The sequence below is a fragment of the Symsagittifera roscoffensis genome, chromosome 8 (assembly GCF_963678635.1).
Source record: "Symsagittifera roscoffensis chromosome 8, txSymRosc1.1, whole genome shotgun sequence".
In the NCBI taxonomy this organism is placed as follows: Eukaryota; Metazoa; Xenacoelomorpha; order Acoela; family Convolutidae; genus Symsagittifera; species Symsagittifera roscoffensis.
This window is the reverse complement of record NC_087069.1, coordinates 46,386,533-46,409,987: the sequence shown is the minus strand read 5'-3', so window position 1 is coordinate 46,409,987 and position 23,455 is coordinate 46,386,533. Positions and strand designations below refer to the sequence as shown.

The following is a 23,455-nucleotide window of genomic DNA, read 5'->3' as shown; positions in this document are numbered from 1 at the left end:
ATACCCAGCTAACGGTACCAAATTTGAGAATGATTTCTCATTATGAAAAAAAAATTCGGAAATTATTTTAGTCGGGCAGATAAAATAGCTCACAGAAAACAAATTTATCGCTAAATTCTATTTCAGTTTAGTTTCGGAGAATCATCAAGACTCATTAATAAATACATTTGGGAACCAATAACTAATCTCTCCGCCCTGTTTATCAACCCATGCTAACTCTTCTTTCAACAGATACTCCAGAGCTCTATCTACTCTTTCTTCTTGCCAGTTAAGTCCAGATTTTTCCAGATACGATTTCGATATTTGGCCTCCGTTTTTCTCAGCCAGAGCTAGTAACGCCGTGTGATCCATGTTCAATTCACCGGGAACTGATTGAATGAAATAGGATTTGTTGATTGGAATTAAAGCAAAACCATCTCCAAGTTTCTGCAAATTATTGGCTCATTTCTAGATTTTATTGATCATTTTCTCCAAGCTCCAAAATTTTCATTCAAAAAAGCAATTAAAAATTCATACGTGCCAAATTATGCGAAATCAAGTCAGTCTAAAAAAAGACGTTGAAGATATGTCTTGGTTGTTTTTAAAAAAGAGAAATTTCGCTCGTCTATTTTTTTGGTATTAACATCATTTTGAAAAATATCATTTTGGAAAAGTTAGGAACCTAGAAAAGAGCCCTTTAATTTCCCGATAGCTCGAACAATGTCATCATTTGACACCTGGTTGTCAGTTTTTCTTGTTTTGTTCAGTCGCTTTCTCAAGTCGTCAATGGGTATCAAACCTCCATTTAGAGGTCTCGTAGCCATACAAACTTCAATAATCTGCACGCCTGAAAAAAAAACTGCCTTACTGTAGATAAAAACGAAAATTCAATCCGTGTCTGAAAATTTGTGTCGCATATGTTAATGCCTCGGCCACAACTGCCCAAAACTGAAATCTACCCATTAACACTGGCCCAAAAACTGTCCAAAACTTCTTCAGCCAAGCAAAAAGCCATTAGCAGAGTAAAGGAATGAAAACGGCCCAAAAAACTGAAAGCAAAATTTTTAATTTGTTATAAAACGCCACAATTGCTTAAAAAAGTGGCGAACGCTTTCTTCATTTTGACTCTTGATCTGATGATACAAAATGAGAAATGGTTTTCACCCCGTTCCCAGGACTGGTAGAGACTGAATTAAATTGTGAGCAAACTTTAACCGTGTTTTATCTTTTGGCCCGATCGGGTGAACCGTTTTCGATATATTTCCATTTTACCCGATTTACGTTTTTTATTCCAATTTTAGACAAAACAGCAAAAATTTCGTCCGACCCAAGATTCGAACTTCCGACATTCTGATCTTGAAACCAATAACTACTCCGCTCTGCAAGCGGCGCTCTGAAAAAAACTTTGTTTCTTTTAAACTAGTCTCGCTTGAGTGGTCTACGGTCCGTTAGCACACACAAGATCTAAATATAGTATGCTCGAACAAACCCAAAATATCTGAGCCTAACAGACCATAACATCAAATCACAGAAAATCAATTCGAACATTTTTTCAGGACACATAAGTCAGGGACACCTATGCATATGCACCCAACCCCAAAAAATATGAAAACCAGTTTACAATTTATCAAAGCATCAATTAATTAATTGTTTTCATGCTTCTCTTTATCGCTGAAATTTAAACGGTGGCTTTGGCTAGTGGTAAATGCAATGGTTTGTTGTTTTTCTGCTTTTTAGTTTCTGAATTCTTCGTGAAAAGGAGAAGAATCTTCACTATTTTACACCAGAATTTGCAATATAATTTTTACCACATTTTACAGTATCGTATCATAACTCAGTTGGTCTTGATTCGGATTCCAATAAAAGTAAAAAAAATAAATTCAGTTGGTCAATCAAAACTCAGTTGGTCTTAATTCGGATTCCAAAAAGAGTATAAAAAACATTAAGCATAACCAGTTGCTAAGCAAATAGCACAGAGAATTCCAATTTTTGAAGAACAAATAGATGGCATTAAAGCTCTTCGAATTTGTAGAACAACTTTTGATGGACACTTTTTTGTTAAAATTAACCCATTTTGAGAAAACTGGCTCAATATGCAAAATTTCAATTTCGCTGGGAAATCTGATAATTAATTTCCAATTTCAAAATTGGAAGTCGATCACGTTTTTCGTGACCTTTACAATTTTGCTGTTCGATAGTGGAGTGTGCCTTCCCTTTAACAATGGAAATGCACTGAATTTAAAAATAAATCACAAGTCAAACCGCGAAAAATCAAAATTGAGCGTGAACAAATTTTAAGACTTTTTCTCGAAAGATAAACAAAAAAAAAATCAGCAAGACCTATATAAGAGTGCTACGTTCAGAACTAAACCATTTTTTTTTCAAGCAAACAAAACCATAACGACCAAGCAGGGGCGGATTTAGGGGAGGGGGGACGCCCCCCCCCCCTCAAGGATTCGACACCCTGCCGACCCAAAGGGTCCCCCCTTTGATACTTTTTCAGAAATCCATTTTTGGTCGACCGACCCTAAAATTTTTCTAAAGGCGCCTTTGGCGCCAATATATACTAACTTTGAGAGGAAGCGCGCGCCAAAAAATACGCGATTTTTTGACTGTTTTTTCAAAAATTTGCTTGCGGCGCAGAAAAGTGCTTTGGGAGACCTCGAAAAATCAATTTGGTCGACCTAAAAAAAAGGTCGTCAAAATTTTCGATTTTTTTTTGAAAATCCCCCCCCCCCCCTCCTCGAGAAAATCCTAGAACCGTCCCTGCGACCAAGCAAACAAACCCATTTTTTTTCCAGTTGATTGACCAGCCGGTTAAATGTGTTGTTAGAAAATTTTCATGAACCAGTTAGTTGTTTACTGCTACGATTTTGAATGATAGTTTAAAAGCTCAAATCGTCGGCAGATTCAGCGCTTTTGCAACTAAGCCGACAGAAATAAGCAGACAAACAATAGTCCAAGCATTTTTGCCAGGCTGAAAAATTTACGTTAGCATAAAAAGCTCAGTTCCTGGTCAGATACGAACCCACGACCTTTGAATTCCCACGTGTTCCCTTTACCTCCATCACAAACAGGCCAATTTAAGGTTAACTTACAAAGCCTGTTTCCCCATTTGATAACGCTTGCAAAAAAGCATTATCAATTAAGTCTATTATTAATTTTAATTGTAAATTATAAATTTTGAACAATCGTTCCTTCTGGCATGAGCAATTCCCTCTATTTTTTTCTAACGCATGTCTACCTAATTCGTAATAATAATCTCCAACTCCCAATGTCTGTGCCCAATAGCCCTTGCTCGAAGCCAGAGGATCCACTCCTATTTGGGCACACATTTGCTGGAAGTGAGCTCTGAATTCTGGATTCTTCTTCAGATCCGTTCTGTGTTTGACTGCAAAATCTTCCAAGTTGGTTTTGAATACTGTCATTTGTTTGATCATGTGTTGCAGTTGGTCAGCTGCTAACTCGGCGCCTTTTTCCTAAAAACATTTATCCATCTAAACTCATTTAAAAATTTGAACTTATAACAGGACAACCCGTAAAATCTTTGTCTTTTGATAAGAGACAAAGTGCGACAAATTTCAAATTTGGCAAAAAAAACAGGTGAGGTCAGGGGCGGATCTAGGATTTTCTCGAGGGGGGGGGCGGATTTTCAAAAAATTTTGACGACCTTTTTTTTTTTTTAGGTCGACCAAATTGATTTTATTTTTCGCGCTCTCCTAAAGCACTGTTTTGCCCTTATTTTGGCAAAACTTTCTGCGCCGCAGGCAAATTTTTGAAAAACCAGTCAAAAAAAGCCGTTTTTGGGCACTTTTTGAAAAATTTTGACCAAAAAAAATGCGTTTTTTTGGCGCGCGCTCCCCCTCAAAAATAGCATTTATTGGCGCCGAAGGCGCCTTTAGAAAAATTTTAGGGTCGGTCAGCCAAAAATGGATTTCTGAAAAAGTATCAAAGGGGGGACCCTTTGGGTCGGCAAGGGGTCAAATCCCTGAGGGGGGGGGGGGGGGCGTACGTCCCCCCCCCCAAATCCGCCCCTGGGTGAGGTGCTGTTACAAAGTCAAAACAAAGTGAACAATCTCTTTTTAATTTAAGCTTTCGAATTATTATCTATAGCCAATTTATCTTTCGGGCTATTATGGCGATTGAGTTGTTAATTACGTATAGTTCGTTGGCAGAACAGCAAAAAAAAATCCAAAAAAAGATTGTTAAGTAGATCCCTTGAAAATTTCGCTGTAGATAGAAAATGAGCTGTTTTTTTTGGGTCCCATACTAGAATAGGTAGCACATTTCAAATCATTTATCGAAGAAAGGTTCAGCCAGGATTCGAACCCGGGTCTTTCGACCAACTGCCGCGTGCACTACAGTTACGGCAAAATAAAAATTACTGGAAAGAAATGGATATCACTTTATATCTTAATATCAGCTGCTACAAAAGATTCCAAAAGCATTTCAAATTTACTCAGCAAACCAAATGGATCCAAAATTGGTAATGATATTTCCACAAAAAAAAAGACTTTAAAAGAAGTCTCAAGATGGTCTACGACCAACCTGTAGATCAAGATTTCGAATCGATATTTAGATAACAATAGACACGCAGTACCGTTGCACTAAGCGACAATTAGAGAAACATTTATTAACCTGTCAATCAAAAACTCTGTCTTTGAGGGGGCCAAGGAACTTAGACAAGAAATTAGACGACCGTAAAGACACGGAACTTACGGACAACCAGTATTTGGGGCCTAGGAAATTAGACGATAAGCAAATTCGACAGATGCGACAAAAATGTAATTCGACGGATTTTTTTTTACAGATCTGGCATTTTAGACGTCACTGCTATGAAAACTAAAGAGCCAACAAAACTTTTTCTTAACAATTAGAGCGACAATTAGAGAAACATTTAACCTGTCAATCAAAAACTCTGTCTTTGAGGGGGCCAAGGAACTTAGACAAGAAATTAGACGACCGTAAAGACACGGAACTTACGGACAACCAGTATTTGGGGCCTAGGAAATTAGACGATAAGCAAATTCGACAGATGCGACAAAAATGTAATTCGACGGATTTTTTTTTACAGATCTGGCATTTTAGACGTCACTGCTATGAAAACTAAAGAGCCAACAAAACTTTTTCTTAACAATTAGAGCGACAATTAGAGAAACATTTAACCTGTCAATCAAAAACTCTGTCTTTGAGGGGGCCAAGGAACTTAGACAAGAAATTAGACGACCGTAAAGACACGGAACTTACGGACAACCAGTATTTGGGGCCTAGGAAATTAGACGATAAGCAAATTCGACAGATGCGACAAAAATGTAATTCGACAGATTTTTTTTTACAGATCTGGCATTTTAGACGTCACTGCTATGAAAACTAAAGAGCCAACAAAACTTTTTCTTAACAATTAGAGCGACAATTAGAGAAACATTTAACCTGTCAATCAAAAACTCTGTCTTTGAGGGGGCCAAGGAACTTAGACAAGAAATTAGACGACCGTAAAGACACGGAACTTACGGACAACCAGTATTTGGGGCCTAGGAAATTAGACGATAAGCAAATTCGACAGATGCGACAAAAATGTAATTCGACAGATTTTTTTTTACAGATCTGGCATTTTAGACGTCACTGCTATGAAAACTAAAGAGCCAACAAAACTTTTTCTTAACAATTAGAGCGACAATTAGAGAAACATTTAACCTGTCAATCAAAAACTCTGTCTTTGAGGGGGCCAAGGAACTTAGACAAGAAATTAGACGACCGTAAAGACACGGAACATACGGACAACCAGTATTTGGGGCCTAGGAAATTAGACGATAAGCAAATAAGACGGATGCGACAAAAATGTAATTCGACGGATTTTTTTTACAGATCTGGCATTTTAGAAGTCACTGCTATGAAAACTAAAGAGCCAACAAAACTTTTTCTTAACAGTCAAGTTTCACAAATACAAAAAGAACATGAAATGAGAATACCTATCAGACAATCAATTTAAATGAACATAAAACGTCAAATCCGAATATTACAGGAGAGTTTTGAATTGAATAAATTATGCATAATTGACATGTAAAAATTTTGGCCACCGAAATTTAACTGTTGTCTGCAAACAATTTTAATCTCTCTTACTTTCGTCTATTTTCTCACAATTGCAGTTTTGCGAATACGTCTAATTTCCCTTTCAGTGCCTCCGTCTAATTTGCTTATCGTCTAATTTCTCAACCTCCCAGTATTTACTCAGCCAAAATTTAATTTAGGTCTGTAAACAAATTTCACGCAATTTCCGGAAGTTATTGTCTAAATTCCGTTATTTTCTGATCGTCTAATTTGCTTGTCGTCTAATTTCCTAAACTCCGTCTTTGAGGGTTTGGAGTGATCTTTCTGAACTATTATGACGCTACTCTAGTTTTTAAAGCTCATTCCTGCAATCCGTTCAGCAAAAAAAAAAGATATTCAACAAAGACAACCGTAGAATTTTTTGCCCTTTTTCTAAAAATGTATTCTTGGGGTTCCAAAATATCGATAGTTGTGATGAAAACTTCTCGGACCTGGAAAGATAATTGAACCAATAAGCGAATCAGTTGTAGTTCGGCAAAAGTATATTGGTATTAATGAAAGATATTACAGAAACTTTCTAGGAAGTTATTTATCAAAGAATTACACCGTGAATGCCGGGTCATGAGGAGAAGACACTTAAGACCGTTAACCCTTTGATGAGTTCATTTGGCAAAAAATATTTGGTTACAGCAATCATGATGCCTTTTAGAATTCAATACTCACTTGGAATTAAATTATGACTGACTCAGTTCAGCTTTTGTGCTACAATTTTCGCATCGTTTTCCGCATTTAAAATTGCTTCCTCGTAAAAATCACGGTAACTTTGGATAAAAAATTCCGCCGTCTTTTTTTTCCTGCCTATTTAAGGTAGTGGTTAGAGCAAGTGACCGAAGACGGTCAGGTTCCGAATCGATTCCCGACAGGACTTTTTTTGGGTAATATATTACCTATTTTACCAATGCTATAAAAATACCTTTTTGTACTAAAAGTTAGTTGCATGGAACTTTTATGGGTACTTAATTTAACGAGAACTCTAATTTAGTTGACAGACCTTTAAAAAGCCTTTTTGTATCAGAATACAAGTTTATTGACCAACCTGGAATCTGGCATTGGTCTGTGCTCTCCGCTGAATGCCTGCTATGCCCACACCTCGAGGCATGACTATGGTTCAATCAACTACCACAATACATTTAGATCTAGAAATATCAAGGTGAAGATAAATCAGCTTTGAAACCCAAGTTTTCATTTTTTTCTTCTAAAACCAGTGTTTAACAACACTCACATAACTGAAAGCTCAGTTGAAATAACATTTTTATGAGAAAAGATTTTTTAAAATCATAACAGATCCTTTATTGTTTTGTTACGACCATCACAAGCAACACCAGCATCCTAACCACCACCGCTACCCTACAGAGGGCTGGGGGAAGTAATCATGACGTAGATCTACATGTTTTTATCAGGCAAATGACTTTAACAATCAGAATAGAACCTCCTAATGAGTGCACGTGCAAGCAAGTTCAAGACGAAGAACGACAAAAAACGCCTTGAAAGAAATTCAGCTGAAAAAATATTTAAACAAAAGTCGGCGACTACAGGATTCGAACTCGAACCTCCCGACCAAAGGTGGTTTGCAATAAATACTCTTTCATGGCTCCTTGGCGTCGAGTACTTCACAGATACTTCAATTTTAGAAATCAGGGAGCAATGAATGCGCTTTCATAAGAAACAGATATAACTAGATAATCTGTTGATAAACCTTTGCCGTAACCGATATGCTTGAATTGGAGAAAACGGATAAATTTTATGTCAATAAAGTGGCAAGCTCACTAGTGTGAAAAATCAAACTCTAAAAAAGAAGAAAATTGCATCAAATTTCTTTGTATTTTATATTTTATTTTTCAGCCATCAAAAAATAGACAGGGACATCTAAAACGTTTTATAGTTCATAAATAGAACGATTTGAAAATAAATTCAGCTTTCAGATTTTTTCCCTAAAAAGTCATATCTCCTCCCGCAAAACCCAACTATAGGGTTGAGAACTTGAAATTTTTTTGAAACTTACAAATCCAAGTGAATCTTTTAGATCCAGTTTTTTAAGTTTTTGAAAAATCAAAAAATCTGAAATTGAGTATTCATACTTTGAGCCTAATCTTGCAACCCCTGTGAGAAAAGAACCATGAGATCACCCAGCAGATGTTTGGATATTTCAGAATCTCCGAAATAAACACTGCAACGAAAAAAAGTTTGCGTTGCGAATAAAGTAGAAACTGTAGTAATTAAGCGCTCCAACAGATGTGGAAAACATATGCTAACTTTGGAAATTTGCAATCAAAAATTCGTATGGACAAAAAACCTAGTTGAAAACTCGTAGAAAAAAATCAAAAAGTCGACATTCAAAAAGTAATCAAAATTTTACAAGAACTGTTTTTTGCAGTCAAGTGGTTCCATAAAACCATCAGTTAGAAGCCTGATAATCTTGATGGACTTCGCTCAAAGTATTACTCCGGAAACAACGTCCTTTTATACCAAAAAAGATAATGGTCAACAATATTTACTTTATATACATTTTTACACAGATTTTTTGACCCTTCAGCGGTTAGTTCAAATGTAAATAATAGATTAGTTAAAATTATTACAGAGTTTTTTGTTTAATACAGAAGAGTTATCGAATTAAGACTTTTTAATCATGAATACATGATTTTCAACACACTGCCTGTTTTCGTCTTGGGTTTTAGCTGAGACAAGAAATCTCCAATTACATTCGAACGAATAGCTACGCGGCACACAGAAATAACTGAACTTACTTTCATATAATACCGAATTAATAATAAAATATTCACCATCCTCGTTATTTTTGCAAAAAATTGTCAGGGTATCAGTTGGGAGCGACCAAATTACGAGAGTTTTGTTTATGTGTGATATGCTATTGATATGGTTAACACAATGAATATTGGATTTGATGACATATACACCCGTTTTCGAAGTCCTGTTTGTTGCAATTTCAACTATATCGTTTTCCTGGTTCACCAAATGAACATATGTACCGTCATGCCACGAATTCACAACTCGAGGCAGAGTCTCACATTTGTACTCAATAGATTTGTTGTCAGTTTGTCTCACAACTCTACTCAATTGGTCCCAATAAACGAATTCAGCTTTGTCCAAATTGAAAGCTACAAAACACAAGGGAACGTGATGAGGCGGAAGACTTAAATTAATAACTCTGAAAACTTTCTTTTTAATATCAAACAGTTGGACAAAGTTGCCGGTTTTGATCAAAATCGAGGGAAACGCATTCTTTTGCATGATATAAAAAGCATTTAAGTCTATAATCCAAAAATCATGTTCATTTGTAGCCAAATTGATTTTAGTCATCCTGACATCATCTGCATACTCTTCGAAATGGCATTCATAGACAGTTGTTTTGTTTCCTTCGCATTCTACATTGTAGAGAGTCCCATCACATGTTGAGTACACATAGCAACATTTCCGAGCCATTACTTGAGGTACTTCAACTGTAGACAGAAAATCTTCACAAAATTTTGTGATCGCTTGAGACGTATTTTCAGATATGGAATAATTTACACCCTCAATCTGACATAGTTCGAGTTCTGTTTGTTTAGAGTTGACCTGATCAACCTGCTTTTCTTTTGTTTCAAAATTCCTTACTAAATTTCCCTCCGAGCAGGACAACAACTCTCTAAGGTCGCTTTGGCACCGTAGCAGATTTTCGTAGTTTTCGGTTGACTCTGTTTCCAAGTTCACAGTTTTCTCGTGTTTTGACCTGACACAATCCAAAATTTTCTCCTTTGCGGCATCTAATTCTGCCGAAATATCGAGTACTAATTTATCAAAGTCTTTAGTGCGCTCTTCTTTCTTTTCTTTTATTCTCTCCATGGTGCCTCGAACCACTTTCTCACGAGAGTCTAAATTTGAAAGGCTCTCGAATACTTTCGGACGTACTTTTGACGCCTTTTCTTTTATTGTCATGACATTATGGTTCTGGTGCTTCGACAAACAATTCACGCACAAAATCTCGTCACAGATTGTACAGAATACAGAGCACAGATTCTTGTGAGACTCACAGATTGCAGGAGAGAGCGACTTATGATCTAACACATCATGGCCTTTTCTAACATGTGAACCAATGCAAAGTTCACAATTAAATGTTACGGCATCAGTAGATTCTAGTTTGTTTACACAAGTCGTACACTGGAATAATTGCTCCATTTTGAAAGCTTCTGAACATGATTCGCAGTTAAATGGAGTTCGTTTTTCGGGTACATCAGAGCCTGGGGTTTCGGCAAGCTCGACGTTTGAACCTTGTTCACTCTCCGGTTCGAGCATTCGTTTACTTAAACACCAGCTAATCAAAACAAGAATCAAACTAAGTAGATGAACATTGCACCAACAAACAATTATAACTTCAAGCATAAAAAACTTCGAGCTAAATATTTTTCCTAGCTTTGATTATTTGACAAAAAAGCTAAATTATTGAAGCGAACTATTGAAGCAATCAAAGATAGAATAATTTCGAAGTTCTTTTCAGAGCTTGGTTTGCTTCACAAAAGTTAAAGTTGTTCAAGCAAGCTATTGAAACGATGAAACTTCCAATTCTAGAATATTCTTGGCATTCTTTTAAACATTGAGCCTAGAGAAATTTCTTCGCGCTCGACAAAATTAAAACGTTGCGTTCAGTTAAACATTGCGTCCTTCGCGCATTCCGACTTTCATTTAAAAACTGAAAAAATTGGATTAATCTGTAATCTTCGATTCCCCAGACAATTCCGAAAATTGAAATCCACGTGGTTGGCACAATTAGTTGCCAAGAGAAAGCTTTTCCTATGTATTGGGATACCAAGACGAAACTGAGCAAGAATGAGAATAGTTTTTCAAATATGCTACTTTATACTTGGTCGAGCAAGCCGTTAATTCACCTACTAAATTTAATATGTAAGTTGAAATGCATCCAGACTTAAAATTGAATGAAAATTCTTGAAAATTCACGCCTTTCGCTTAGCCATTGGCACTAACTAGTTGGTCGAACTATGAAACTTTAAATACAATCTGCATAAGTTGTTATACGATATTTTCTAAAGATCTGAACCAAAAGATCATTTTGAAGGCGGAACAAAAGGCGAATTAGGGTTTAAAAATATGGGATAATTGCATAATCTGCTATTATATATTCCTAGCTATAAGAAACTTGTTTAATAATCGAGTACAGTGACTTCTGCCCTGAGGACATTGCAATCTCAAAACATGGCACTTAAAAAATTCAGCTAAATTGGAAAAAAATACTAACTTGTAAGGCTTGTAGGACCTTGAAGCTTTTAGAATTTAAAGAACCCTTTTTGATTGATATTTTTTGGTAAATTTGGACCAGTTTAAATAAACTGGATCAATAACTTTTTGCTTTTTTTCTACTGCAGACTTTGACTTTCAAGTAACTTTCTAGCCAAATGTCATTGAAATTCGCTCATTAAACAAAAAAATGTTCCTTGAAAATTAAATTTTGAATTAAAAAAAAAATCACAGAGATAAAGAGATTCTCACACGGACCTAAAAACTACGTGTCATTTGCCTTCACTTACCGAAATCCTTTTGGATTCTAATTTTTTTATAGCATGCTGTTATCCTAGATATCAGACAGAAAGATATGCTCTTTAAGTGGCGAAAAAACACTTGGCACAAAATTGCGGTTATTGTATTAGAGAGAAGGAACTGATCTTTTTCATAGATATTTGGGTCCAATTTTAAGTACTTGAGTCAGTTTTAAAACAATGATCCTCTCGCGATACTCGGACAGACTGAGGTGCAACAACTTCCCGCCGGTGTTATTGAATATTAATAATAATTTTGAAGCATCTTTCCAGAATTCATCAGGAATGCATGAAATAAAAAAAAACAACCTGAAATAATTATGAACAAAAATTATGACTTCTTCCAGAACTGCAAGACGTCAATAAGTATGTCAACCCTGTTCATCAAAACATAAACACAGAAAAAACTATTTAAAAAAAAACAGAAGAACTTTTGTTTTATCTTTGCTCTAACTTTTTCTTTTTTACGCGTCCCAAATAATCGTCAGATTGGGTCGAGTGATATATTTCATGTAAAAACCCGGGTGCTTTCGGTTATACGTGCCTAAAGATAACAAGACAGCTCGTATCAGGGCAAAGCCCTGAATGTTCCGACTGTCTTTTAAGGTCTATGCAGGAGTGTTCGCTTAAAAAAAATAATGAACATTTCGAAAAAAAATATATACAGAAGTTTTGAGTTTTTTCTGAATCATTCCACCACACGCCATATAAAAACAAAATGATAGATTTCGCTCCTAGTAACGTAGAAACTATGACAAATAGTCTGTTGCAACCAATTTGGAAAGATTTCTATGAGAGATTAAATCTCCGCTTACGCGTTAATAGCGCCAAATGCATTATTTATCTCTAACTCGCCATCTTCAAACCCTCATAACTTTATAATAAAGGATCACAGGTGAAACATCTATTTAAATAAGAGAACAGAACAACAATACCTTTCGGCTGATGAAGAAAAAACCACCGCGAGCTAAATTATTCCGTTACTTTCGTTATGAAAGTCGGAACAAAAATTATAATGAAAACTTTTTATCTACCAAATAGGATCAATTTTAAATGAAATGACTGATATCGTGAGCGTTGAATCAATATCGAAATATGCTCAAGATGATAATATGAAGTCAATTAAAAACGCATTTAGGCTTATATTATTTGGACATTTAGAAGAGAAAACGGCAAAACATCAGAGAAACGAAACAATTCGAAGCTTAACAAAACTGCTCGTATCAACGCGAAGCCCTGAATGTTCCTACAGCTTTTTAAGGTATATGAGGCAGTAAAAACATGAAAAATTAAATGTATTAAAACAAAACGAACATTTTTTTTTATTTGAGAGTTTTTGTGAAAAACATCCCCCCACACGCCACATGAAGTACAAAGTGATAGATTTCGCTTCTAGTAACAAATCGATTATGGCAAGTAAGTTTCCTCCAACTAATTTGAAACGATGTCTAGGATGGATTAACTCTCTGCTTACTTGTTAATAGCGCGAAAAATATCGCGCGTTAATTGTCCCAAATTGGCCAAAATAACAATCTTTAAACCCCCATAACGTTACAAAAAACAATCCCAAGTAAAATATCTTGTCAAATTTAAGCGCATGACAACAATAACTTTTCAATGAAATAAGAAAATTCCGACAAAAATGGTTAGTTAAAATTGACAAAAAAAAACACCCCGAGCACAATTATTCCGTAACGAGTACAAATAGGTCTAAAGAAAAAATGTCTGAAGAAAAAATACCACCCAGATCAATATTATTCCGTTACTTTCGTTACAAAAGCAGGAAAAATAAAGTGAACAGTGAATTGTTTTGTTTTGGTCAGTTGTACATTACTATCTTGCTTTCTTATAGTAATATCGATCCAGTTGTGTTGTTAAAGCTTTGATTTTCATTTAGGAGCATGACCGAAAAGACCCTAAGCCCTACAAAACTGTTATTCTATGGATATCTAAAAAAACCTGATAAGTTTCTTTCCGCTGAGAAATACCGGTTTGAAAATTTGAAATAATCGTTTGACGAGTTAAGAGCGAAGAAAGAACTGAGTTGATTAGACAATTGGTACTTCATTTTCTATATTAATTTCAGAATAATTTACAAATATTATATTCGTTTTCTAGTTTTTGGTCTTGTAGAACTCATATTTTTTTCCTGGCCAGAGCATGCTGTTAAAAGCAATAACTTTAATCACATGCGCCTTTTGTGAATTTTAGCACTTATTTTTCAATTCTAAAAAAAATCTGATTAATCACAAACCACAACCACTAATTTTCTTGATTTTTTTAGTTAATCCACTAAAAAAAACACTTTTGGAACCAGAAATATTTGCTATGCATAAAAAATAATGATAACAATTTTTACATTATATACATTTTTCAAATTATTTTCACGAATCATTTTTTACAAATAAATTTTAACAATAGTTACTCAAAATTTATATGCTAACAGATTTAGAATTTGAATCAACTACAAATAAATTCTGTACATTACTCGAATTGTGGATCTTTAATCATGAACACATTTTTATCAGCCCACCCATACCCAATTTCGTCTGGAGTTTTAGCTTTGACAAGAAAACTCCAATTTTTATCTATCACACTCCTTGGCACAGAAAAGTGATTGAAATTACTTCCAAATGGCACTGAAGAGGAGTAGGTATACCTACCATTTTCATTCGTTCCGTGGAGAATTGTCAAGTTGTTGGTTAACAAAGACCAGATTATGAGAGTACCGCTTTTGTGTGAAATGCAACTGATATCATTTACGCGGTGAACGTTGTATTTGATGACGTATACACCCGATGATGAGTTCGATTTTGTTTCAATTTCTACAATATCGTTTTCCATGTTAACAAAGTGCGCGCATTTAGAGTAACTCCGCAAACTCACAAGCCGAGGTACAGAGTCGCATCTGTACTGAATAGATGGTTTGTTCGTTTGTTTGACAATGCTATTTAATTCATCCCAATAAACGAATTCAGCCTTGTCGGTGCTCCAAAATACAAAAAATAATATAATGTGATGAGGCTCTTGGCTTAATTTGATCTCTCTGATAATACTGCTTTCTGCATCAAATAAATGGAAAATGTTACTGGTTCTTATTAAAATCTTTGAACTTGACTGTAGTTTACGATGAAAATCTGTAAGAACGAAAGCTTGCATATCACTAATCCAAGCATTATGTTCCTTTTTTGCCATCTTTATTTTGGACATCGTTACGCCATCTACAGGCAAAAATTATTGTGACCAAGTAACAGGCTGCCGAAAAAGCGTGAATAATTATAGAAAAGTAAATATCACCCCATAACCCCCCACCCTACCCAGAGGAACTTAACTTGGTTCTTAGGTGAAACTTGAAACCAATCAGAACTCAACATTTTAAGCCCAATCAGATCTGAGCGTTTTACAGTATCATTCAAAGAATTTAATACAAACTACGCCATATGTTGAAAAATATTAACTTAGACTACATAGCAGAGGATGTTTACTTGATCCAATTGACTGCCTCCAAGATAAAAAAATATATATATTTTTCTGACATTTAGGGTAAAAAGCACCTGATTCTAGAAATAATTTCGAAATTCTCCCATCTCAATTCACAACGTTTTGACCGATGTACACAGACAGAACTGAAACTTAAGCAGTAAAACAGCCATGCCTTAGCGAGAAAAAGAGTCAATAAAAAATTACACTAAAGGGAAAAGTTTCGCAGCCAATCAAGCCACAAAATCCCTCAACTTTCGGCAACCTGAACCAGTTGGCAAATATGAAGTATTTCCAAATAAAGAACTTTTAAATACAAAAGTTCCAGGCTGATATTTCACAGGGGCTTTGAAATAGCATTTGTAGACGGTGATTTCATTTCCACTGCACTCTACCTCATAGAGAGAGCCACATTTTCCTGAGTAAACATAACAATCCATTTCGTTTTGAGAAGCCACTTGAGGTATTTCAATCGTTGGCAGGAAATCTTCATTAAATTTAGCAATCAATTGAGCTGTTCGTTCAGACATTGAATACTTTGAGCCACTAATCTGATGAACGTTGAGTTCTGCTTGTTTATTTTTGACCTGGTTCACATCTTTTTCTTTTTTCTCGAAGTTCCCTACTAAATTTCCCTCGGAGCAAGACAGCAATTCTCTAAGATCGCCTTGACATCTTAAAAGATTTTTGTAATTTTGGATCGATTCTTTTTTCAAGCTCTCGGTGTTTCCGTGCTCTGATTTGACAAGATCTACAACTTTTTGCTTCAACGCATCCATTTCAGACGAAACATCGAGCACTAATTTTTCAGCGGCTTCGGTCGGCGCTTTTTTGTTATCGTTTATTCTATTCTTAGTAGCTAGAACCAGTTTCTCGTGGTAGTCTAAATCTGAAAGGATCTCGAACACTTTTGGTCGTACTTGAGATGCCCTTTCTTTTATAGTCACGAAAATATGGTTCTGGTGCTTGGATAAGCAATTCACGCACAAAATCACTTTGCATGTCGAACAGAAAACTGAGCACAGATTCTTGTGAGCCTCACAGATTGCAGGAGGGAGCGACTTGTGATCTAACACATCATGGCCTTTTCTAACATGTGAACCAATGCAAACTTCACAATTAAACGCTCCGGCATCAGTTGATTCTAGTTTATCTACACATCTCGTACACTTGTACAATTGTTCCATTTCGAAAGCTTCCAAGCAAGATTCGCAGTTAACTTGAATTGATTTTTTGGCAACCTTAGCGCTTGAACCTTCATTCCTGCTTGAACCCTCAGCCTCAAGTTCAGCCATTTGTTTACCTGTTCTTAACATCATCTTTTCTTAAATTCATTTTTTAGTTTGGTAAAAGCAATCATGTCGATTATTTTCGAATATATTGTTTCATGAAATAGAAAGCAAAACTGTTTACGTAACAAAAACTAGTTCCTGATTTCCAGACACTGGCTCTCGCAAAAGTAAAAAGTTTTGAACAAGCTAATCAAAAAATAAACCTTGAATTTTCCAACTATGTGAGTGTTGAGAGAACATTGTGCTTTCAAAGCCTATATTGTTTTCAAACAAGCATTATCAGTGAGTTTTTCTATAGATATCAAAAAATCATTCATGATTTGGGATTTCATTGAGAGTTTATTAAACTGAAGCCCCTCTTGAACTTGTTCACTGGTTACTGTTGCATGGGCTCAGCTCAGTTGGTTGTCCTCTGTCCAAAAGCCCTATACTGTTCTACAGGTGTTATCGAGACATGACATAGATAATAGAATCATTAACCTTAAGGTGAACAAAATCAAAATTTTTGAATAAACCTGTTACAGGGGCCTGCGATTACTAAGTTTCAGAACCAAGTTTGAATCAGTAAAGCAATTTTGATAGAAAAAGAATCTCTCGTGTTTTTTTGTGAAATCATGATTACAAATGGACTACTGCTACTATTGGTGGTCTTCAAAGACTTTCCTTTGAAACAGTATAAAAATAGTTAAATGTTTAAAAATCAAATAATTTTTCTATTTGCCACGCCATCTGCTTCGTTTTTTCTTCGAAATATATCTGAATTTTCTTTCAACATCAAAAAGTTTATATGACTGTTATTTTGATTAAGAACTAGATCAACAAGTAATTCTATGTTCCTCTGGAAAACTCTTATAATAAACTCCACTTCTCAAACTCAAAACCCAACAATTTTATTCGCACCATTTGCATATTTTATTGAGAGCTCAATTTGCATTCAAATTGGCAACAAAAGCTGAAATGATCTTCAGAAATCACAAAAAAAACAAAAGTGAGCGTAACTACAAATAAAAGTTGTTCCTTGGCAAAAAAAAACGAACAAAGATCGGAAACTAAGCACGTAACTTTAATTCTTTCATGGTCATATATACGCAGGGTTGCATAAAAAACTGATGTATATTCTCGATTGATTTAATTCCTACTTTTATTTTTTTTACCTTGATTTTTTCGATTTTATTGGAAACGTTTTTGTTTCAAGAATCCATTAATTTACGCAAAAGTACTAATTCAGCATCCGAAAGAAAAACACAAGTTACTCAAATTTTTCTATTCCCAGTCAATTTCTGAGACTGGAATGGATAATCCGAAAGTGCTGAAAAACTTTTACAGTTCAAAGTATGCTATGAAGAGCGAAGTACGTAACCAATGTAAATACGCACGCTGTGTTGTATGTTCACCGCGGCACTCGGCAGCATAACTCAAGGGTTGATTTTTATTTTACGATTAAAATCCGATTTAAATCATTGATTTAAATCAAGTTGATTTTAATCATGCAACCCTGCATATACGTTCTCTAATAGTTCTCATTAGAACAACGTTTGGAAACCAGTAAATGAAGTATAAACCAATTGTATATGCCAAAGCATTTGATACGATGAAAAGGGAGAAGCATTAGAAACATATGGCCATGAATTTCAGTAAAAATCAATTTCATTAGATAAGAAACGATCCAATATCTCCTTTGCTAAAAATTTTAAATGGAGGCATTGAGTTTTTTTATATTCTTAATTGATTACTTAAAATTAATTATTTTGATCAAAATCTTTTGGGTATACCCTAATCTCAGGGTATTCTTTTGCTGAAAACGCTCCATACTTATGATTAAATAAAATATTTGAAAAAAATCAAAAAATTCGAAAAATTATATCCAACTTAAAAAGTTAGATTAAAATAACTTGAATAGGTTTAAGATTAATAGCTAATTTAGATATCTACCCTGTTGTGAAATCCATTCTCTTCCAAAACTCTCCGAATATTACTTTAAAAAAACTGGAAAACTCAATCTAGTTTTTCTCGACAACAGAGAAAATTCAGAAACTTTTTATTGGAATCTTTTTAATGCTTACTTGGAACACCAGCTGTTGCATGAGACCTGTACACACTCACATAACTAACATTTTAAAAAAAACTACTTCAAATCCAATTTTGACGCACGGAAATTGTAGTACCTGCTTAGATACGCCTGCTCAAAATATCAGTTAACAAAATCAATTGAAAAAGTTGCGATACAGACAGAAACATCGAAATTTTAACACTCATAAAAAACTGCATATATTGGAAATAAGATCTGAGTCATTTGAGTTAATTCTGACAACACCCAATTACAGGGTTGGTAATTTCAAAATTTGTAAAATTTTTTATGAAGTTTTTTTGAAAATCTTTAAATTGACAAAAAATGTCACATTTCGAGAACTAGAAGCAATCGGGCAGTCTTATTTGGAGGCAGTATTCGCATTCCTTGAGAGTAATCTGACAGCCTCCGACTAAGGGGTTGGGAATTTCAAATTTTGAAGAAAAAAATTAAATTAGTTTTTCTGAAAATTTTTCTCGAAAACTACAATGATTTGAGCAGACATAATTTGCAACACCTCAGTGCACTTTGACCGCTCCCAACTACAGGGTTACAATTTTCAAACAAAAAAACTTAAATTTCAGTTTTCTGAAAATTTTCTGAAATCACAAAAAACTTCATATCTCGAAAACTAAAAGAAATTGAGAAATCGTTTTTTTGAGGCCAGACTCCCATTCCCTGAGAGTACTCTGACAACTTCCAAAATACGTCAAATCTCAAAAATCACAAGGATTTGAGCAATCACATTTGAAGGCAAAATTGGTAACTCCACGGAGTACCCTAAAAGAGCCTCACTATAGCCTCATAATGATTCTGTGAAAAGATTTAACGGGAAAAATATTCTAACTGTTAACAAAACACGTTTGATAATAGCATATAATTGCTAATTGAATCAGAAGAGCGAATTTCCATTTTAAGACAAAAGAGATGAAAGCGCACTTCGCAAATTTGAGCAACAAAGGTCCAAAGTAGCTTGAAAAAACAAAAAAGCCAGAAACAGAAATATGGCTTGAAAATTAACTTCACATTGTGATAGCCACTGAAAATATTATATGTGTCTAGTAGAGCTAGTAAACTATTGCCTAGTAACCTATAGCGATAAATTACCGGTGAGTAACCACGGAGTCGCATAGCCGAAAAAAAAATACCTCCGGTTTTAAATAAATTAAGTAAGAAAGTTTGTCACTAAATTGAGACTCATTTTGATTGAACAAAAAATACCAAAATTTCGCAGCCTGTAAGCTAATAAAAATCTCAACAGCATGCGAACTTCTCAGTTTGATCGGCTAACACGCTTGCTCTCATTGAATTCAATAAAAACGAAATTCCGGCTGTTTGAAACGCATGATTGTTTTTATCTTCATTTGATCCATGGATTATAATCGATTTTCGTGGTCGAAAACATTGCATTATAATCGACTATAATTACACTTTGAGACAACACCGCAATTAAGCAACCGATCCCTTACACCCCGCAGTAGTAGATGTTGGAGCTGAAGTGGGGGGGGAGGTGGAAGACCCCCATGTTTTAAGATAGGGAATAGAGCATCCGGTCTTCCAGCTATGTATTAAGATAGGGTATAGAGTTTACAGTGTATTAAGATAGAGAATACATGATGGAATTCATGATGGAATTCACACAAAACCATTGAGCTTATAAGAACTGATCTGGTGTAGTAAGTTTATTCATGATGTCGTGTTATATTGGTTTTATGATATTAAAATGTAAAATGTTGCGGTAAACTTGTTATACAATGCAGTGATTTATATACTTTTTTTTTGTAATTTAATTTTTTTTCTCTCAAAGTCTCTGTAGGTTTCAGCATTGTTTCAATTAGATAGAAAGTAAGATTATCGTTTCAATTAGATAAAAAGTAAGGTTATCTAATAAATTAGGTTAAATAATAGCTAATCTTATCGTGTTTTGAAGTTTTTTGAAACTTTTTTCATAAAAATTCCAAGTTTTTACCCAAAAACTCTTACCATTGACTTACCATGTATCAAAAAACTAATTAAAAACCCTTCATTACACAACCTACACGTAATTAACCTTTGATATTTACAAATTAGTTAACGCGCGCCAACATTTTTGCGAAAAAATAGACAATTCCACACAAAAATTTCGTTTTTCTTACCAGTATCTTACCATCACACTGAAACCTTACCATCGGTATTCCCTATCTTAATACATTGTAATTTCTATACCCTATCTTAATACATAGCTGGAAGACCGGATGCTCTATTCCCTATCCTAAAACATGGGGGTCTTCCACCTCCCCCCCCCCCCCCCCCCCCCCACTTCAGCTCCAACATCTACTACTCCCCGCCCTCCTCCTCAATTATACTCCCCAATCCCTCTCCAAAAATACCCTCTTCTAATCGGTAAATTAGATTTAAGAATTGTCAATATTAGCAAGAAACTAATATTTTATGCGTAGTTTGAGTATTTAAATCTAGATTTTCTTTCGCACCCTTTGCGATACAACGCAATCATAAAAAAGCGTAAATCGAAACAAGAAAAATTTTCCAAAAAAATAGGTGAACCAAAATCGATGAGAGACACTTAGGGCCTAGCTTAAGCTGGAGCTACGAGTCTGATATTTTTTGGATTTGTTATACTTATGCCGGTCGAAATGCATAACTTAAGAAAAAAAATTTACCCAAAACCTTAGTTCTTCCTCTTCTATAAAAAATGAAGAGTAAAAAATTTGGAGATTTTGGAATTTTATCAAAGAGATAACATTTCTCTTAGGTAAAATTAGGTAGTAACCACTTCTGCAGGAAACATTCGCGCAACAGCTTCTTTCGATTGAAATTTTCATTTCTGCTTTGACAGAGTAGTTTTGGATAGGAAAACTTTCTAAACACAGAGAGGAAGTTGCTTTTCGCATACATAGGCAAAATATGGCCAATAATGCTAATGGGAAAAACTGAATGGATGAAACTTTGAGTCTACAAATTTTCTTAAGTTACGCACGCTAATTATGAGTCTACATAAGTGCTAGGTGACGCAAGCCAATTATTACGCAAGACAATTATGACGCAATAGCAGTACCAGTCAATTTGAAAAAAAAAGAAATTTACCATCTAACCATTTATAGAGTGGACGCATTTTAACTAGTATACGAAAAAGTTCATTAAAAACATCCGACCCTGCCCAGGTTTGAACTCACTTATTTTGTTGCGGGTCTCCTTCCCTACCTCTATACTACAGATCCATGACACCTTGACGCTAAAGTGCTATTTGTAATATAATACTATGTGTTAATATGCTTAACATTGACTGTACTTAACAGCTGGTTTTTGATCAAAATGAACACACTAGTCGCAACAATATTCGCTACTTAGGTTGGAAAAAAAGAGAGTTCATACTATAACCCAAGATTTGCTGGTGTAAAAACGGTCAAAGTTCCGATATCCGTAACTTTTTCTGCTAAAAGCAGTTTGCGCCCGGTAAATTGAATATTCCTTAAAATTGCGTTTCTCGATTGAAAACTTAACCTGAGATTGGCACGGTAATTTTCGAGTAGACTTAAAAAAAAATCTTCCAAAAATCGGTCTTCAAAAAAAGCTGGGCGTAATAAATTTAAAAAAGAAAGCTTCCAGCAACCTGTTGGGTCGATTAAATCTTTGATATCAAATTTGGTAAGATAGTTATCGAGAAAAATCAAACAGTTAAAACAAACGGTCAAAAATCAAAACTTTGACTTTTATGAGAGCCATTATTTTTCGTGTCAAAAAAGTGGGCGTAGTCGCATAAGTACAGGCGCTTCCCAGTACCCGTTCTTCGAATTGAACCCAAAAAATTAAATATAGGAGCGTGTTGTTCGGTAACATTCACATAATAATTAGAAAAACGCTCAAAAAAATTGCTTCCAAAAACCCATTAGTCCCACTAAAAATTGCTTACCACTGCCCGTTATCTCAATTGAACCCACAACCTCAGGTTTAGAAGGTTACTTTTCGAGAAATTTTATAAAAGATTCAAAAAATAGTTAAAAGTAAAAAAAAATTGACTATTCCGAGAGCCATAATTTCATGAGTTAAAAAAATTGTGCGTAGCCGCTTACGGAGGGGAGCTTTTCAAATCCGTTCTATTCTTAGATTTAGTAGGTTAGTTTTTGAGAAAGCGAACAAAAAAAACAGAAAAATTTGTCAAATATTACCCCCAGACTTTTTCGAAGGCTGTAGACAAAGGAGGTAAAGCAAAAAGAAACCAGAGGAGTATGCAGACACACAAGAAAGACGCTCTTTCTAAGGACCCCTTTTTGGAAAATCAGTAGACGGGTTTAAAAAAAACTAAATTGTTTGCAAAGTGAAGACAATATCCAAAGCGTCTCAAAAAAACCCAATCCCATTCACTTCCATAATACCTGTTTTTATCAAACAGGAATTCTAAGCAAATATGCCAAGCAAGAAATTTGAATTTCAAATTAGCAACTGAACAAACCTTACGAAGCGGAAACAAGGCCGACAATCTTTGAGCAGACACAAGTTGAGCCGAAAAAACTGATTAAAAAAACATTTAAAAATTTCAAGTCACCCTGAAACTACCCTGTAGTAACTAGTACAAGCCTATTTAAGCAGACACCAGTTGAGCCGAAAAAACTGGTTTTGTAAAAAACTTTTAAAAGTTTCAAGTCTCACTGAAACTACCCTGTAGTAACTAGCACCCACCCAGTAGTTAAACTTGAATTTTCATGGAACTGAACATGTCCGCAGCATAGTGATTCAACTGATTTTTGTTAAACTAGTTATTAAACCGAAAAAAGTCTACATTCGGATAAGATAACGCTTGCTAATCGCGAGCGTAATTAGCCCGCATAAATCAATAAACGTTTAAATTCTTGTTTTTCTGCTCTTGGACCCATTCCGCTCTTAGAACATTCTGCTTACTGCTCAGCGTCCACTTCGAAACACAAAATTTTAAGACTTTTAAGATTTTTTGCTTATATTATTTGCTTTGCAATAATAACTCATCGAAA

General features: G+C 35.0%; 2 protein-coding genes across 4 annotated transcripts in view; both read right to left on the bottom strand.

The window, feature by feature from the left end:
- Window positions 1–23,455, bottom strand: part of LOC134853315 (vacuolar-sorting protein SNF8-like) — a 340,685-nt gene that overhangs the window by 64,573 nt on the left and 252,657 nt on the right. Inside the window, exons 2-5 of one of the 2 annotated variants that reach the window (XM_063869289.1) lie at window positions 7,124–7,226; window positions 3,224–3,458; window positions 674–826; window positions 55–440 (exon numbers count right to left, since the gene is read on the bottom strand). The exons of the other annotated variant lie outside the window; for it this stretch is intronic. Coding sequence (XP_063725359.1) covers window positions 145–440; window positions 674–826; window positions 3,224–3,458; window positions 7,124–7,186 — 747 coding nt within the window. The 5' untranslated portion in view covers window positions 7,187–7,226 and the 3' untranslated portion in view covers window positions 55–144. Of the gene's footprint in view, window positions 1–54; window positions 441–673; window positions 827–3,223; window positions 3,459–7,123; window positions 7,227–23,455 lie in introns of those variants that run through there. 2 annotated transcript variants of the gene reach the window in all.
- LOC134853314 (pseudouridylate synthase RPUSD4, mitochondrial-like) overlaps window positions 1–23,455 on the bottom strand; it is a 315,381-nt gene that overhangs the window by 39,269 nt on the left and 252,657 nt on the right. The gene's annotated exons all lie outside the window — the stretch shown is intronic.